We start from the raw sequence: 18,881 nt of genomic DNA, 5'->3' as shown, positions 1-18,881 counted from the left end.
GGGTTTGGACTCTTGTTACCTTGGCTCCTTGGCCCCCTTCTTCCCTCCCCCACTCCTGCTCAGATGGGGTGGCCAGGCGGTGGGGAGGAGGAAAAGGGGCATGCCACCAGTGTCCCAGCGATGCATCTGTACAACGTGGCCAAGGATAGTCCCCTGGACCAGCGCCTCTCCCACTCCAGCGAGCAGGGGACCACCGGGGCTCTTGTTACATCGCAGACTGAGGAGGTCTGCAGCAGAGCCCAGATTCTGTGTTTCTAAGGAGCCCCCAGGTGCTGCTGGTCCGAGCCCACCTGGGTTCCTGAGGACTGGATTCTTGGAGTTAGCAGGATGTGCTGGCGTCATGGGGACACACAGTTGGGTCCCCCGGCACTGGCTCTGTGACCGGTGGAAACCCCACACTGAGTCTTCTCCCACTCCCCACACACACACACCCCCGATGCCGGGGCACCCACAGCAGAACCACACACACAGGCCTCTCTTCTGAGCCAGCTTCTGCGGAGCTCACCTGCCCCCTCCTCCCACCAGGACCCAGGGTTCTGCTGAACTGACCCTGCCGTGTGGCTGCCGGGCCTAGCCCTTGGCCCATTTCAGAAGCATGGAGCCATTGGTTTTCTGGGCTTCACCTCTGTCACCAAGCTCCCAGCAAAGATTCCCATTCAGAGGGGGGCCTGAGCTTTCTCCCACACCCTTGTGGGGTGGGTGGGGGACCCGCTGGGAGCAGGCTCCAATGTCAGGAAGCCCCCTGATCAAAGTGAGCCAGTGATCTCTCCTCCTCCTTCCCTCAGCCAGGATCTTCCCAATTCCGGAGACAACAAAATGTCTCCAGATTCATTTAATAAACCACAACTATCCCATGCACATGTACCAACAAGTCTTTTTCTTTCTTTCTTTATTCGAAGGACACTGGGAAAAGGGACAGCCCCCTGCTGAGAAGGTTCCGGTCCATTAGTGGGGGCCAGAGGGGTGTCAGCAGGGTAGACTGAACAGAGCGGGGACGGGGTCAAGGTTGGAGAAAGGGGAGGGGTCGAGGATACTGCTTCCCACGCAGAGTGACAGCTGGCACTCGGACTAGGTGAACTTGAACGGGGGATGGGAATGTGGTTTCGAGGCAGGTGGCGCAGCAGGCCCGGAGCCTGGGAAGGCCAGGACCCTCCCTTTCTGCCACAGGAACTGAACAGGCCCTTCTGCCTGTGGACCACCTGTCTTCTGTAGGATCTGGGTGCTGCCCAGTCCTGGCCAGCTGCCCTCTCCGCTCAGCGCTGGCTGCAGCCAGGAACAGAGCCAGTCAAGGTTGTGGTCTCTCCAGCAAAGCCCCCAGATCCTGGACGGGCTGGGGCTGGGGCCGGGGCAGGGACGATGTGGGTGGTGAGCAGATCCAGACAGCAACACAGGGCGGGGCTGGTCTATGTCTGCACGTGGGTCAGCTGGATGTCGCCCCCCACCTCCAGGTTGTTGATGGCGGGCAGGTTCTTCAGACGGTGGTGGTATTCAAACAGGTGCTGACCATCCGCGGCCACCTTGAAGCAGTGGCCTTCACACATGATCCACACCTGCGCAGACAGGCCCCTCGGCATTTGCACCCCACCTGGGCTGTCCTCAAGCGGAAGGCAGGCTAGTCTCCCTCCCTCCTTCCCACATTCCCCAAACTTCAGTCAAGCAAGACCCACACCTGCATTTGAGCCACACCGAAGGATTCACTCATGCCCAAACATGCCTCGCTCTCTCCTTCCCAGCACCTTTTACACATTCTGTTCCCCGCCTCGCACCCCCACCCAGAATGTCGCTCCCCGCTCTGCACACCTTGTCCACATGGATCACTGCGAATCCCTCTTCAGGATTCACCCTCCTCCCTCCAACCAGCCTTCCCAGCCTTCCCGCACCTCCTGTGTGTTCACAGTTGCTCAGTTGTGTCTGATTCTTTGCGACCCTTTGGACTTGAGCCTGCCAGGCTCCTCAGTCCATGGGATTCACCAGGCAAGACTACTGGAGTGGGTCACCATTTCCTTCTCCAGGGGAATCTTCCCAACCCAGGGATCGAACCCACGTCTCCTATGTCTCCTGCATTGGCAGGTGGATTCTTTACCTGCAGGGCTATCGGGGAAGCTCCCCACCTCCTGACCCCCATCGAGTCAAGTCAGATGCCCCCTTAGACCTGGCCTCTGTCATTCATACCCCTAGGACCCAGCACACGGGCATGGTCAGTGCTTGGGTTCCTGCTGCGGCAGCCCGTTAACTTGTCTTTTCCTTCCCAACATCCTCCAAGAGGCAGCGGCAGCGCTTCTGTGAAACTATCACCGTGCCCACCGCACACTAACACCAGAAGAGCGGTCCCTGCACACCAGGCACTGTCCTAAGCGTGTCACAAACACGATCTCATTGACTTCTTGCTTCTACTTGTAGTCCCATATTTTAGATAAGGAAATTGAGGCACAGAGCAGTTAGGTCACTTGCCTAAGGTCACACAGCTATCAAAGTGTACTGCTTTCTGGCTTGCAACACACCAACACCTGGTACTAAAATCCAACCTCCTTTGCTATGGCCCACAAGGCCCTCTATCAGTCATTTTCAACTCTGGGAGGAGTATTAGGGCATATTTAAAAGCACAGATGGGGCTTCCCTGGTGGGCCAGTGGTTAAGAATCCACCTGCCAATGCAGGGGACCCCAGTCTGGTCCCTGGTCTGAAAAGATTGCACCTGTCACAGAGCAGCTAAGCCCAGGTGCCACAACTACTGAGCCCACGGCTGCAACAAGAGAAGCCACTGCAACGAGCAGCCCATGCATTGCGGCTACAGCGTAGACCCGACTAGCCGCAACTAGAGAAAGCCCATGCACAGCAATGAAGACCCAGTGCGCCCCCCCAAAAAAAAAAATACAGGTGCCCAGGCTCACCCCCTCATGGGCCTGCGGTGGGTGGGGCCAGGCATTGATTTTTATTTTTCAAGCTTTCAGGTGATCTGAGTGTGTAGTCAGGGTTGAGAATCTAGCTCTGTGTCATCCCAGCCTCCAGAATTCCCACCTGCCCCCACCTCCCTGTCCTCCCTGCTTCCTGGACAGGCTGTGCCCATGACCCTTCCCTCTGTTGCCCCTAATCTTTCCAAGTTGGGCTCCCCCCACCACTGAGGTCCCACATGCACTGTGGCCTCCTCTGAGACCTGCCCCCACCTAAGGCCACATGACCCTGGGGCTCACTTGTTCCTTATCCTACATTGCTCTTGGCTTGGTACCCATTGCTATTCCACAGTGGTCTGTCCTTCTTTCACCTCCCACCTCTACTGTAAACTCCGTGGGGTCAGGACCTAGACCACTGGCATCACAGCTCCTCCCAGCACCTAGGGTACTTCCTGCTCAAAGTGGGCCTGGATGAAACAGCTGATAAATGACAGTTGAATGAGTGAATGAATGAATGACACCTCCCATCCCGCACTGATTGGCTGTGTGACCTTAGCAAGTAACCTACACTTGTGAATTAGTTTCCTTATCTGTAACAGCTGATACTACCTGCCCCCTGCCTTACGCAGGGCAGTAACAGTAAAATGATAATAGCAGTCATTTGGTGAACACTTTCTCTTCTTCTGAGGCCAGGCCTCAGGCTAGAGGCATCAGCTCTTGTCTCAATCAATGTGGCCCCAGATGCCCTCCACCCGCTCCTCCATTTGCCCCTTGAGAGCCCGTTCGAGCTCCAGGTGGCGACATCTCACCGAGAAGCTCTGGCCTCGGAAGAAGGGCATCCCTCGCGGCAGGCTTCGCTCCTCAGGCCCCCAGGAGCCGTTGATCTGCGTGTTGCGGACCACCGCATTCTCGTTGAAGCGGGGGTTCAGGTGGAAGGCGATGTCACTCCCTGAGCGCAGGTTGATGTAGAACCTGGGGGGCGGGCCACTCCCATTGACTCTCTGCCCCAAGGCAGAGGGGTGGCCAGAATGCCCTTGGGGTGTCTTCTCCCCGGGAGCCCTGGCTTACCTCTGAGCACTGGGCAGGATGGTGCCCGACACCAGGATGCTCTTGGAGGGGTACAGCCCACCCAGGATGGAGGTGAAGAAAGGTAGTTGCTGTGGGGAGGGGGTGGGGCAGGTCAGCCAGCAGCAGCCAGAGCAGCTGCCACCCTAGGGGGACCTTTGTGCCAATTTCTATGCATCTGGACTGTCAGCCCACAGTTTGCTGTGTCTGTGAGTGTCTTCAAGAAAGAACTCCACGGTATCTTTACTTGGCTCAGTAAATGGCAAAGAAAACCTTTCCAGCATTCCTCAAATTAATGGACATTTACCTTCAGGAAAAGAGCTTTTTGGTTGGATGCAAAGGATGCTTAGGCTGAGAAGGGGAGGCTGTATGATATGCTCAGGGTGAAGGGACGATTTTAAAGGTGAAAATTCCTTTTGTAAGTCTTCTAAGTTACTCGGAAGTTTCCAGAACTTCAGTTTACTAAGGCACTGCTTTTAATTTTGTAAGCTGCGCTCTCCCCCTCCCCTCAACCCTGCAAAGCACAAACCAGACCTCCCCTCCTCCCCGAGAAACCACTTACATAAACCGGGTTGGGATACACCACGGGTGGGATCACGGGATTCTGTGCAAACGAGATTGAGAACGTCAGGGCGGGAGTGCGCAAGCTCGCATACGCGCACATTCTCGTGAGACCGCATGTTCTAGAGCGGATGTTCCAACAGGAGATGGAAATAGTAAAGGTTTCAGCCCTTGGGTTTTCCCAGCCACCTTCCTCCCCATGTCAGCCTTGGTGGGACTTCCTGTCGTGTTCCTGGATGCCATCATGGTCACCTGCCCCTCAGCCCCTCCAGGGACAGCCCCGCTGACTCCGGGTCCCTGTGTGCGTGTTCTGGCAGGAGGCGGTGGAGGAGAGGCAGCCTATGTCCGTGATCAGCAGTGATAGGCATCCCAGGGACTCGTCTTCTGGATGCAGGGTCTTGTATCCAGCTACTGGGAGCATTGGGCTCCACCTCCACCCCCCACCCCAGTGACAGAAGGACCGGTTTTCCTGCCGGCCCCTAGGGGATCTATTTCTTGCTACGCTGGATAAATCCAGCCTGATCCAGAATCTGCCATCTCTAAGGAGAGTTTTGTGTGCATGTCCCCTGAGCAAAGGGCCTCAGCCCCAAATGTCCCCACCTTCCTTGCTAAACTGCTTTCTTCCTGACCCTGGACCTAGAGAATTCAGCCTTTGGTAAAGGGCACGGAGTAGGGCTGTGAGCTGACCAGAGTGTTCAGACTTACAGGGAACATCTGTCCAGGGGTGCTGTGTATGGTGTGGACGACGGTCTGAGTCTGGAAGGAAGAAACCACGTTTTTAACCAGCTCTCACCTGTGCGAAGACCACCACCTGCCCCCAGAGGCGGCCCTTAACACTCAACTCCCTCCTCTTAGGAGAGTTTCATCTTGAGCTTGTAACCAGCCAGAAGGTACCTCCAAATTGGTGGGTAGAGATATTTCTTCTCTTAAGGGGATGAGACAGGGGCAAAGGTTTCTTCTGAGAAGAAATATGGCTGCATTTGTGGTGTGTGGCCTGTCTTTCTTAGGGGAATCACTCCAGCATAGCTTCACTTTGCAGAAGGAAGAAGTGGAAGCGGGGCCTTGGTGTCCTGCGGCTGCCCACAGACTGCAGGGGCCTGAGCGAACCAGTGGCCCTCGGGGCTGCTTCCCAATTCATCAGGGCCAGCCACCCCCCCCACACCCCAGACCCTCCCACTGTTACCACCACAGCCGGGCAGACGGTCCTGGGCTCTGGCCTTGGGGGCTCCACGTTCCAGTGGGAGAAGCCTGGTGTTTGGCTCTGCTTCCTCCTTTTAAACTACCACCCAGGGACTGAACCCGGGTCTCCTGCATTGCAGGCAGATTCTTTACCTTCTGAGCCACCAGGGAAGCTCTCTTTTAACCCACAGGAAGAAACAAAGTGAAGAGCGTCTACAGAGAGAGCAGGAGACTTACAATGGGAGCCGAGTTGGCTGGCCAGCTCCCTGGAGGCTGAAGGGGATGAGAAACGAAAATGGTGGTTAACATTGGTGCCGCGTGAGGATAAGATGACGGCGAGAGCTGTGGTAAGAAATGCCGCCTTCCTGCTGCCAAGCAAGCCTTTCTGAGCCTTCTGGGCGCCCAGATTCTCACCCTCCCCCACCAGGATACACTGTGGTTATGCAACAGTGTCGGGGAGGTCTTGGAAGTGGAGGAGGGGAAACTTTCCCACTGGCTTCTTCAGAAGGGGAAAGTGAAAATGTTAGTCACTCAGATGTTTCTGATTCTTTGTGACCCCATGGACAGTAGCCCGCCAGGTTCTTCTTTCCATGGGATTCTCCAGGCAAGAATACTGGAGTGGGTTGCCATGCCCTTCTCCAGGAGATCCTCCCGACCCAGGGATTGAGCCTGAGTCTCCTGCATTGCAGGCAGATTCTTTATCCTCTGAGCCACCAGGGAAGCCCTCAGAAGGAGAGGAGGCCATATCTGATACAGACCATTTCGCTTTGTTTAGCTCCCCGAGACAAAACCATCATTCCCGGTGCCGTAATTCACCCATATTGTGAACACCTACATTGGCTGGAGATTTCTTGTGTGCCAGGCCCTGGCTTCAAGGCTTTACAAATGAGAGAGGCATCCTTACCTCCTGTTTTGCTGGTGAGGCAACCAGTTCTCAGAAAAATTAGGCAACTTGCCCAAGCTCACCCAGATAACAAGAGATCAAATCCAAAATGGTACCCAGTTCTTCTGATAGTATCCATCACGCCCCATCCTCCCCAGGCCAGGGCCAGAGTCGGGCTGCCCTGCAAAGGCTCCCTGGAGCTCTACCAGTCCTGGGTCCACACAGCAGGAAGCAGGTATCCTAGCTGCACCGTGATGGGCGTGGGAAGGGCTGGGTAGAGAGACCCCTCTCCCCTCAAGTGGCCGAGGAAAGGGCAGGCCCTGCTCCCCTTCCTGTCTGGGACCCTGCCTTCACCCAGCAGACTGTTCCTCTTGCAAACCTATTCCACATTCATTAACTGAGTCCCTACTGCATGCCAGGCGCTGTGGAAAATGCTGGGATACACGACTGAACCAGCTACAGCCCGCGCCCACAGAGGGCCTGGTGGGTGTAGGGAAGCAGGGGAGGGGAGTGATGGAGAGACATACATAAACACAATTATAGCAGGACATGATGTCTGACGTGACACAGAGTTATCGAGAGTCTGTAGGGATGCAGGGGCATCCAGTGATCCACCAATCAGGGACGGTGCTCCACAAGAGCCACACTTAAGGAGAGGTTCGAAGAGCCATTCAGGGTTGGCTGGGGGTGAATGGCAGGGCATGCTTTCAGCACAGGGGCGGCACGTACCGAAAGCATGGTGGCCCGAGACTGCCCCTCGTGAGTAGTGGAGGCCGCGTGAGCTTCATGGGTGAGGCTGGCAGGGAGGCTGGGGCAAGCCTGGGGAGGATTCTTCAGATTCTGCTGGGGAATCTGGGCTTTCTCTAGAAGGACTTGGGGCCTTTAGGACTTTAAAGCAGGGGGAAGATGCAATCGGATTTGTGCGTGGGAACAAACAGTGGTGGTGGGTGGGTGCGTGGGGGTGGAGAAGCAGGCCATGGGCGGGTGGTGAGGGGGCAGATGGTCTGGACCGAGCCAGTGGCTTTGGGAGGAGAGGCGCTGGTGCCCTGGAGAGATAATGATGGAAGGAAGAGCTGAGGATAACTCGCAGGTCCCCAGCTCTGGGCTGGGGGGTATGGATGGAGCTTTGGGCATACCGGGGCCTGGAGACCCTGGCTGGCCTGCTGACTAGACCAGCCTCAGACACTCTGTCCTTCGTGCTGATGGCTCAGCCTCCCCAGGCCTCTGTTAAACTCACTTTTGATTTGCGCCCCCTGGGCCTGGGTGGGAAACAGGCAGCCGGGGAGAACTGCACCATGGAGCAGGCGGGCTGCTTGGGAGCTGCGCGGATGTTCTGTTAAAACAAAAGGCGCCATGGGGTGAAGAGAAGCATTAGTGGAGCCAAGGAAGAGTGGAAAAGCAGGGCCAGGCAGGGAGGAGAGAACCAGGCAGGTGGGGGAGCGAGGGATGCGCAGGACAGGCAGAGGGAAGGTTGGGCTGCAGTGAGTGACAGCAGGCTGGTCAGTGCTTCTCCACCTCCATCTCTCTCTCCATCTCTCTCCCCACCTCCATCTCTCTCCCCACCTCCGTCTCTCTCTCTCCCTTCATCTCTCCATCTTCACCTCCATCTCTCTTTCCATCACTGTCTCTCTTCACCTCTCTTTCCACTTCCTGTCTCCACCTGCATCTCCATCTCTCTGTCTCTCTCTCTACCTCCATCTCTCTCTCCATCTCTACTTTTCTCTCCTCTCTCCTCCACCCGTGTGGGAGAGAGTTAAGGAGGGAAGGAATATGGAAGATGAAGACCAAAGAAGAGGCCCCTGCACTTGTGGAGGGCCTGCTGCGTGCCTTTCCCGTCTCAAGGTGCATGCACAGACACCAGAGTGCTGACGACAGCTCCCAGTGAGGAGCCGGAGGCCCTTACAGAACATGGGCCCACTGTACCCCAGTCTTCTCAGTTTTCACACAAAAACAGAAATCCATGTGCTATTACCAGACCTTTTTTCTGCTACTGTGGCAGAATGCACATCCCATAGAACAGATCATCTTAACTACTTTTTAAGTGTGTGGGTCAGTGGTGTTAGGGTGACTTCTGCAGTTGTGCAACCATCCCCACCATCCAACTCCAGAACTCTTTCATCTTGTAAAACTGCTCCTGACCTTTTAGATGTCGGTTACATGTTAAAAATTTCAAAATGCAGAGAAGATCAAATAGGCCTGGGAGTGGCCCAGCAGGCTGTTCTGTGCCCTCGAAGGGTGTGACCTCATTGAGCTGACCGAGCGACCCATGGGGCAGCAGACCCTGCTCCTTCCACAACTGAGGAAACTGAGGCTGGGAGAGGTGAAGTCACCTGTCTAAGATCCCACAACCGATGAGAATGGCAGAGCTGGGGATTTGAGCTGGATTCAGTTTGATTCCCAAGCCCGGGTTCTTTCTACCACCACACAGCCTCCTAAGCAGAGTGGGGATAGGAAGTAACAGAGACGAGTGGCATCTGAGTCCAGAAGACTGAGCGAGTGTCCCAGATAGAGACAGCGACACAAGAAGGAGGGGAAGGGAGCCAGGGGCGTGTCCACAGAGTCGCCTGCAAAGGATACCGGCCGGCACTTTGGGTCCACACAGCAGGGCCCAGGCACAGTGAACTGGGCCCCACACCCAGCCCCTGGGGACGAGTGCTGGGTGGACAGTCTGACCTGGAAGCTGATGGAGGACAGCTTCACGATGCCCGTGATGCAGATGGTGTCGACGCGGTGGAAGGGCACGCGGTGGGCATACTGCGTGAAGAGGTTCCCGTTCACGGTCACCTGCCGAGAGACGTGCATGTGGCAGGAGGGGGACCCCAGCCAGGTGGGAGCACACCTGAGCCTCTGGGACCCCTGCTTCTAGAAGTTGAGATCTGCATCTAGTTTTCACCTTTATTCCCTGTAGATCCGGGCATCAGCCTTCAGAGATGTGCCAGTCACAGGAACATGCTTGGGACCCAGAGGGCATCCAAACACTATCTCTGTCTGGCTCTAGTCATTGCTTTTTCATTCTTCTGGCTGTTTTTATTGCAGTAGGTTTGTCTTTCTGATCATAGCTCACCTGGGGCATTATTGAAATATGCATATTGAAATATACATACAAATGTTGGTGGGGAGCAGAGGAGAGGGGACATCAGGTTACATGACAAGGGGGGTGGCGACATTTGTATTCACACAGAGAAGCACAGACACAAATGGACTCACCCCCACCCCCGCCTGCTTCCCAAGCCCAGAGACACTGCTCTGCTTGCAAAAGCAATGTGCAGTGTCCTACAAAACCAAGTCATTAATAACACCTGGATAAAGGCAGCAACAAGGTAACAGGAAAAGAAATGTTCCCAGGGACCTGGAGTGGAAGAAGGGGTACAACAGAGAAATGGAAATAACTTGGACTGTAAAGACACCAGGAGGCCAAAAAGCACCATGGTGACTTCTCTAGTGCTTATTTCTGGAGCAAAAGAAGCAACAGGTACACTTGTAGATGCAGTGAAGGTGTGTAAGGGGACTGCAGCCTTACAAGGAAATGATCCTCTTCTCTGTGCAAAGGTGTTGCTCACGTGACTATTTTAAGACCACACATGGCGCCTGATTGAGCCAGGCAGCTGAAAGGACGAGAGGAGAGTTCCAACTCACCTTGAACTCTGAGCTCTGTACGTGGAAGCAGAGCTCAAATGAACTCCCCCTCTGGAAGGGAATCTGCATCTTCCTTTCCTCCGGTCCCCAGCTTCCTCTCTGCTTCGTGTTGCAGACCACATACCCACCCTCTTCAAACCGTGGATTGAAGTGGAAGGCAATGTCATTGTCATTATAGCCGGTCTGAAAGTTCACAGCAAACCTAGATGGAGGGAAATCAGGCAGCGCATGGTGTCCTGGTTTACTCCCAAGGGTGGGAACAGGAAGTTCTCAAGCTTTTGACTGACATCCGTCTGGGAATCTGCATACAGCCTGCATGGCTGGTTGGTACCCACCCCTAGTCTGCTGCTGTCTGTTTTGTTCACCTAATTTGCACTAATGTCTTTTTGTTCAGTTACCACATTTTGCCCTTACAGTGTGGATTTCTATGGGTAAAGAAATTTGTATCCAAGTTGGAACTCGAAAAATGTGCCTGGAAGTGAGAGCCTTTTGGACCAAGTGGTTGCTGAAGCCTGCCCACGTCCATTAAGTTGGGACAGAAGAGGACAAATGGAAAGAACAGGTGACACTGGTGGGACACCTACAGAGATGGTGTCTAAAGGGGAGACACAGAATAAACACTAGGTCTACGGGCATGGGTACCTCAGTGTGTGTGTCTGTCCCTCAGTGGAGGCTGTCGTGTGTCCACCTGCCCCCAGTGAGGTCAGCAGGCCTGGGCCCTGACCCCTGACAATGCCCTGTTTGTCACTTGCGATGACCGAGACCACACTACTCAAGCTGCCCCACCCAGGAAAGCGGGTGACTGCCTTCCTTCGGGGATGATGACCAAGGCAGCCCGGGGATGCCAAGTGATTCTTTGTTCCCGTCTCTCCTCACCTTCCCAACTTCCTCTGGGTACAGCCATGACTGTCAGGTGAGGGCTAAAATAAAAAAGGAGCTTCCAAGGGGCCTGGCTCATGAAGGGAGTGCAGTCGATGTTTGTTCTGACTTTTCCCAGATGGAATTCTTGCATGTCCCCAAACCAAGTTCCAGTCTGAGGTTCTTCCAGCAAGAAGTCTGTCCCACCACCTTGCCCGAACTCAGAACCAGTGCGGTTCACAGCCTGCTTCTCAGAGTCACTCTGGTCTCCCCAACTAACACACAGCAGTCAGAGAGCGCCTCGCTCCCGCGTCATCCCCACAGAGCCAGGCACTGCGGTGCACCCATGGGTGGCCCTCAGCGGACATTCTATCTGCAGGGCCCATTTTTGGTTTCTTCGTTGTTTGTTTGGGCTGTGCAGCGTGCCTGCAGGATCTTAGTTCCTCAGCTAAGGATGGAACCCTTGCCCCCTGCAGTGGAAGCGTGGAGTGGTGCCCACCTGCCTTCCAGGGAAACTCTGAGAACCCATGTGCTTTATCAGTTACGGGGGTGAGTTTGGGATGTTGTCCTCAGCACTAAGGTGCTTGGTGACCTCTCAGCCAGCAAGACTAACAGAACTGGCTGGGACCTGAGCCCTAGGTGCTCCCTCCAGGAACACCAAAAGGAAAGGATGTTCCAAGTGATTCAAGAATTAGAAAATCGAAGTCCTTGTTCCTCTTAAAGTGAAGAATAGTGTTTCTGAAATATCTGGGTGTAATTTTCCCTTTGCCACCCTCCAGCTTCATTGCTGTGTTCCTTTGAAAATTCCGCCCCAGGCAAGGAGAGAACAGCAGCTCCCATCGGAAGGGGGACCCTCGGAGGTAGAGACAGGCTCTGTCAGACAGAGTGGGAGTAGAAAGCCCTGCTGTGCTGGGAGGAAGTGTCCGCAGAAGGAGAGGGGGAGAGAGGGGTGGGGGTTCAGAGACAAGGTTCCCGATTCCCCTGCTGGGACAGTTTCTGGGAAACCGAGTGTCTCACTTCCCTCTGAGTCCCCTGGGGGCACTGCGGACTCTCAGAGGCCCATGGTCAGTATGACTGTGTCACCGGGCAGGGGAGGCAGTGACGGAGGAAGTCATCTAGAGGCTTCTGAGAGAGGTCACGTGTCCAGAGGGGCCTCGGTGTACACTGTGGATCTCAGGGTGCAGCCCACCTGGACCCCACCCACACGGGCACAGGTTTAGGCCTCTGGGTCACCCGGCCCTCGGCAGGGGTCAGTCAGGGCTGCTTGAGCAACTGATGACCCTCCTGCCTCTGAGAATTTGTGCAAGCTCTTGTTTGTTCCCAGACAGCCCACCTCGAGAAGGAGGGGGATGGGAAACAGAGCTGAGATATTTATATTTTGAATTGGCTTTAGCAGCAACGACCTTGAAACTGAGAGACCAAACCGCAAACTTGAAGGCAAGTTTAAATATTTCCACATCAGCCCACATGAGGGTTCTGAAGTAGATGCAAGTGACTGTAGGAAATGGAGGAAGTTGATGTATCTGCAGCTCTGGGTCATTGTGTATGAGGTTCAGTCCCAGAACTCCGCCTCTGGGCTGGCCTGCTTCCCTCCCTAACTGTGAGCCTCCATCCCCCGCTGTCTCTGGGGAGTCTGCTTAATGGTGCCCTGGATGCTACGTGCAGGTGCCCGGGGTCTCATGCATTGTTGGCAGGGCCAAGCCCTTCACATCCCCTGAGCCAGGTGAGGTTGCTTGGAGGATGCTGGGTGAACTGTCCTGAGCTGACAGAACCGTGGTTCACTCGGGTGAGGCTGAGAGAGATGCTTGCTGGTACCTGTTCCCGCCTGAGGGAAGAATGGCCCCAATGACGGTGATCTTGTGTCCATCCTGGAGACCCCCTTGGATCATCCCGGTGAAGGGGACCACCTGCGGGGAGGAGATGGTGGTCAGTGTCTCCTGCTTCCTTCTCTCCACACTAGAGAGAGCCTGCACACAACCCAGTGCAGACATAAAAAGATTTTAATAAACAAATAAATAAAGGATCCATGGTTCTGGTGAAGAGGCTTCATTTTAGAGCCAGGCATCCTCCAGGTTTGAATCCTGATCTGCTGTTCGTTAACCTGAGTGGTCTTGGGAAGCTTACTCAACTTCTCTTTGCCTCAGTTTCCTCATTTGTGATATAGGGATAAACCCCACTTTTAGGGTGAGATTCATGATTGAATGAGAAAGTCTGTGGAAGATTCTGTCATGTAATATAGTAGGTTGTCTCTCTACTGCTTGCCCCACCCCCAGCCCCCACCGCTTCCACCTTGGTCTCTGAGAAAAATTCCTAAATTGGTTACATTCCAACTTTCGAGGCTTCCTTCCAAATGCCTAATGGGATTCTACAAATTGCCTTACACATCGTATAGTCTCCTAGTCAATTTTCACGTTTTTCAAGCTGTTGAAGTCTTGTCTACTTTCTCCTTTAAGTCAATTCCCTACAAAATTTAAATGCTTATTTAAAATGGATAATCAACAAAGACCTACTGTATAGCACAAGTAACTCTGCTCAATGATATGGAGCAACCTAAATGGGAAAAGAATTTGGAAAAGAATAGATACATATATATGTATAACGAATCACTTTGCTGTACATCTGAAACTAACATAACATTGTTAATCAACTATACTCCAATAGAAAATAAAAATATAGAAACTATTTTTTAAAAAAAGAAGGAAAACACACACACACACACACACATGCAATGCTGACAGAGATGAGGCAGGTGATTTACATATTTAAGCTGGCCAGGTATGGGACAGTCGGGAGTGGTGGGGACTGCAGCCAAGTAGGCATCATCTTCCTTAGCTAGAGAGCAGTGTCCACTCAACTGTAACCCGTGATTACCTTCCAGGCCAGTGTGGACAGAGCTTCCAACTTATTAGGAGAAGACAGAAATCTGGATTTTTATTTCTCTGTAAACCTTTATACTTTCTGGGGCAAAACTCCTTTAAAAAAGGATTGTAGAAAGTTTCTTTGTGATAGGAACACATAATGAATGTTTGCAATGAGATGATATATCTAGATTAGCTTCAAAACAATCCAGGGGTGGAAAAGGAAGGAGGCTTGGGTAGAGGAGAAGCAGAGAGGTCAAGAGTTGAAACTGAGGGATGGGTGTGTGTTGTTTATGATACCGTTCTCTCCACATTATACATTTTCTTTGGCAGCAAATTAAAGTAATCCCTGTGCTGTCCAAACAAAAGACACTCACCAGCCCAATTCAGTCCTACCCTGTGTCCTTGAGTCGTACAACCACTCAGAATCCAGGGAAGCCCCTCCGAGCCCAGTGTACACTGCTGGCCCTGGGAGATAACCAGTGATGCCAGGATCCCGTTCAGACAGACTGTGCTTTCCATGGACCTTGGGCAGAGGTGTCTTTTGCGGCACCCCAGGTCAGGTCTGAACTCTGCCATTAAATACTTTGGTGATGTTAAGCAAATCACAACCTCTTTGCATCTCTGAGTTCTTTCTGTTGTCTGTCCATGTCAGTGATTTTGGAGTAGGATCAGCCTGACCCAGTTAGGCTGACCACCATGGTGAACTTTCCTGAATAAGAATCCCCTTATTTGTTTGTTGAAGCCTCTTAAGAACCTTTCATACCATCATGAAAGACAAGGCTTAAAATATATCCTTCTGGCAGCATGGGCGCCTCCCTCAAGCGTATTCACACAAAGGTATAAAGAACTGAAAGCACAGTGTGATGGGATGAGGTCCTTAGGGCACAGAAGGAAGGCAGGATGGAGGAAGCCCTGTGTGGGTCATGGGGGCGGGCAGTACAGTAAATCTTAGGGAATGTGTGTGTGTGTGTGTGTGTGTGTGTGTGTGTTAGTTGCTCAGTCACGCCCACCTTTTTGTGATCCCATAGACTATAGTGCCAGGCTCCTCTACCCATAGGATTTTCCAGGCAAGAATATTGGAGTGGGTTGCCATTCCCTTCTCCAGGGGATCTTTCTGACCCAGGGGTTGAGCCTGAGTCTCCTGCGTGGCAGGCAGATTCTTTAACTTCTGAGCCACCAAGGAAGCCATGGCTCAGACAGTAAAGAATCTTAGGAAATGATTCCCCCAAAAAGCTTTGTGAGATTTTAATGTCTTAAATGGCATCCTCAAATTCTGAAACACAAGATTATTTCAAATTGAGTATAGTCCTAAAGACCAGATTATTCATAGCTGCATTATAATTGTAAAGAATCAAAAGCAAGTCCAAAAAGTCCACTAGGAAGAAAATAGTTAAATTAATTTGGTGTTTCCATACAATGGACTGTATGAAGACTTAATAAAAAAAGAAGAGGAAGAAGGGAACTCTTTGAGAATTGATATAGAATGATGCCACATGGATTATTCAAAAATGGATGCTGCTGCAAAGTCGCTTCAGTCGTGTCCGACTCTGTGCAACCCCATAGACGGCAGCCCACCAGGCTCCCCTGTCCCTGAGATTCTACAGGCAAGAACACTGGAGTGGGTTGCCATTTCCTTCTCCAATGCATGAAAGTGAAAAGTGAAAGTGAAGTCTCTCAGTCATGTCTGATGCTTAGTGACTCCATGGACTGAAGCCTACCAGACTCCTCTGTCCGTGGGATTTACCAGGCAAGATTACTGGAATGGGTTGCCATTCCCTTCTCCAGGGGATCAGGATCTTGGTTGACTCCAAGGAGGGTAGGGTGGGCTGAATAATTACCACCCTTCCCTCTGCCCTACCAACAATGTCTACATGCTAATTCCTGGAAGTTGTGAATATACTACTTTATACAGCAAAGGAGGATTATGCAGATGTGATTAGGTTAAGGATCTTGAGATAAGTTATTGTAGATTATCTGCTTGGGCCCAATGTAGTCACAGGGTCCTCAAAGAGGGAGGCAGAAGAGGAGGGTCAGTAGTAGCTGTGACAACAGAAGAGAGAAGCTGCTGGCTTTAAAGAAGGAGGAAGGGGCCACAAGCCAAGGGAAGCAGGCAGTCTCTGGAAACTGAGAAAGGTAAGGAAACATTCTCCCCTGAAGCCTCCAGAAGGGAACAGCCTTGCTGACACTTTGATTTTAGATTTTGACCTCAGAACTGTAACAGAATAAATTTGTATTACTTTTAGCCTGGCTGGCCAAGGACCCCTCCGTGCATGTGTGTGTTGTGTGTCTGTGATCTTAGCAAGAAACAGCAGCACCTAGAGGACGCAGAGGAAGGATTTTTATGTTGGATTTGTGGCCGCACAGCATGGACTTGCCTCCCAACTCCCCAAACTGGCAGCTCTGATGTTGACCAAGTCACATGACCTGTCTGCACCCCAGTTCCTGCCTCAGAACGGTGAGACAGGTGAGATACTAGCGAGGCCAGCCTGGCAGTGTCCTTAAGAGGATTAGGTGAAAGGCTAAGTGGAAAGTCCTTGGCTGGAAAGACTGACAAGGGTAGCTGTCTGCGTCAGGATGGCTTAATCCTTCTGCTGGGTCCAAAGTAGGTCTCAGGTCTTGGCCATGCCTGAAGGCTAAGGATCTTTCCCTCCTCTTCATATCCTTCCAGAAAGAGGAGCTAGGCCCTACAGGCCAGGGGTGGGAATTCCCTTTCTGGAGACCCCGTGTCACAGAGGCCACCCAGCCACCCCTGACTGGGGGCTCACCCGCAGAGGGCAGCGCTGCTACCCTTCTGGTGGCCTCCTTTCCTTGTCTTTGTTATCTCATCATCCCATTTCCTCGAAGCCACGCAGGTCATTATTGGTGCCGTGCTTACAGATGAGGAAACAGAACAAGCAGGTTGCCTAACTTTCCCGAAGTCACACAGCTGGGCAGTGGAAGAGGCAGGTTTGAATCCCAGCACCCACGCTCTTAGCCCTCACCCGGGCCGCTTCTCATGGTGAAGCCCTGACCCTGCTGGACCCAACAGAGAGTCCTGTCCTGACTCGTGGCTGCTGCCCTCCTGGCCCTCCGGGGGCTGGGCCAGATGAGACCAGAGCGGGGCATGGGCGAGCAATAGGGCTGCTCCTGAGGCATATCCTAGAAGCAGTGACTCAGCTGACTGGCCGGGCGGGTGACCCTCATGTTGCACTTGGGAGGAAGTGAGGTCCCGGATACTAGAGGTCACTGGGTGACCTGGGGGCGGGCGGCCACGTGGGTGGACAGTGCTGCTGGCCCCTGGGGGGCTGCACCAGCCTGTTTCTCGTCCAGACTCCGAGGCCCTGTCTTGCCTCTCTGTTGTCGATAGAAGTAATTTCCTTCTAATTTCAAATCTTTGGCTTTTGAATCCAAGGATTAGAAAGGAAAAATGTGTGTCTTCAGAATAATAAAACGTCAGGGCCTGGAACGGGCTCTGGGTCCCCCATCTGAGGAAGAAGGAAACCTAGGTGTCACGTCCTGACCCGAGGTCACCATGGAGGCACCCTCTGGGGGGGCCCCAGCTTCCTCCAACCCCAACAGGAGCCCCCCAAAGTGGGCTGAGGGCCACAGGACACTGCCTGGAGCAAGCAGGCCCAGCGGGGCCCCCGGGGAGGGCTTGAGTGTGGAGTGCAGCAGTCCCCAGTACCTGCTGTCCCCCCACGCCTCCCCAGGAAGGACTCCACCAGCCCACCTGCCCAGCCTCTCAGGCAGCTGAGGTTGGGGGAGGCTCCTACTGAGGACCAGGCCCAGGACACAGGGAGCATGGAAACCTCCTGAGACCCGGGCTGCCGCCTGCCTGCTTCCTCCTCACCCAGGTCTCTCTCTGTGGGCCCTTGCTTCCTTGGTCACTTACCATCTGGGGACATTTGACAAGTGACCTCCACCTGTCTGAACCTGTTTTCCGTTTATGACCTGGGGATGATAAGGCTCGCAGGGTTTAAACCAGGCCACCTGCAATGGGGCCTCCACACAGGAGGCAAAGGGCACAAGACGCAGCCCTTGCACCCCACAGGGCCCCCTCTCCCCCATAACTCCCCGGAGGGTCCTTCTCAGATATCCTTGACCTGCCCTGCCTTACTCTCTCACCCCTCAGGGAGCAGACATCTCCTCAGGAGGCCTTCTCTGCCACCCCCAGACTCCTATTAATTCTAAACACTTCCACAGTGAACCAGACACCTTTCAAGCTCTCTCAGTGGACTTCCTGGCTTAATTCTTCCCCCAGCCCTGGGCAGTGACCTGAGGATTATCCCCATTGTATGGATGCAAAATTGAGGCCCAGAGAGGTAAAGCAACTTGCATGTGCGTGCCTGCTCAGTGGTTTAGTTGTGTCCAACTGCTTGCAACCCCATGGAATGTAGCCTGCCAGGCTCCTCTGTCCATGGGAATTTCCAGGGAAGAATGCTGGAATGCGTTGCCATTTCCTCCTCCGTCCCCTCACCCAGGGACGGAAACCACATCTCCTACATTGGCAGATGGATTATTTACCGCTGAGCCACCTAGGATGCTTGTGGTCACCCAGCTAGTACATGGCTGAACCCAGGGAGGCCATCTTCAAGGTAAGTGCACTTCGCTTCCGAGTTGGGTTGTTAGCCTCCCCAGAAGCCCTGTGTACCTCTCCCTTCGTGCAAAAAAAAATTATTAATAATCTCTTTTCTAGTTATGATATAGGCCCTTCATCCCCCGCTGAGCATCTAGAGCAGGAGTGGCACCCAGAGAAAGCTCAGTAAACCTTTGCTTACTGAATCCTGGTGATGCTCATCCGCTCCAGCCCTGAGTGGGGCTAGGGGGATGAGACGAGCTCAGAGCAGAAATTCTGTTAGGATCACGCCGGCGGATGTGTCTGCCTTTCTTGTGTTCTCATTTGGATGCCCCCCTCCCCCCATTGCCCTGCAAGAGCTCCTGTCACCTGCAGGAGCTGTGACACCTGTCC

At 53.4% G+C, this 18,881-nt stretch overlaps 1 protein-coding gene and 1 long non-coding RNA gene across 3 annotated transcripts in view; one reads left to right on the top strand and one right to left on the bottom strand.

Annotated features, from left to right (window-relative positions):
- Positions 1–872: 872 nt before the first annotated feature.
- The window catches only part of LGALS9 (galectin 9), an 18,201-nt gene continuing 192 nt past the window's right edge, over positions 873–18,881 (bottom strand). The window contains exons 2-11 of one of the 2 annotated variants that reach the window (XM_043903141.1): positions 12,888–12,979; positions 10,215–10,416; positions 9,252–9,362; positions 7,816–7,911; positions 5,933–5,968; positions 5,222–5,272; positions 4,518–4,559; positions 3,959–4,047; positions 3,700–3,862; positions 873–1,550 (exon numbers count right to left, since the gene is read on the bottom strand). In XM_043903141.1, coding sequence (XP_043759076.1) covers positions 1,404–1,550; positions 3,700–3,862; positions 3,959–4,047; positions 4,518–4,559; positions 5,222–5,272; positions 5,933–5,968; positions 7,816–7,911; positions 9,252–9,362; positions 10,215–10,416; positions 12,888–12,979 — 1,029 coding nt within the window. In that variant the 3' untranslated portion in view covers positions 873–1,403. The remainder of the gene's footprint in view (positions 1,551–3,699; positions 3,863–3,958; positions 4,048–4,517; positions 4,560–5,221; positions 5,273–5,932; positions 5,969–7,815; positions 7,912–9,251; positions 9,363–10,214; positions 10,417–12,887; positions 12,980–18,881) is intronic. The other variant, XM_043903142.1, reaches the window with a different exon arrangement.
- LOC122694425 overlaps positions 18,437–18,881 on the top strand; it is a 14,381-nt gene continuing 13,936 nt past the window's right edge. Inside the window, exon 1 of the long non-coding RNA XR_006341186.1 lies at positions 18,437–18,507. This is a non-coding gene — a long non-coding RNA (uncharacterized LOC122694425). The remainder of the gene's footprint in view (positions 18,508–18,881) is intronic.

Source organism: Cervus elaphus, chromosome 5 (genome assembly GCF_910594005.1).
Source record: "Cervus elaphus chromosome 5, mCerEla1.1, whole genome shotgun sequence".
In the NCBI taxonomy this organism is placed as follows: domain Eukaryota; kingdom Metazoa; phylum Chordata; class Mammalia; order Artiodactyla; family Cervidae; genus Cervus; species Cervus elaphus.
This window is presented reverse-complemented; position numbering and strand designations above follow the sequence as displayed.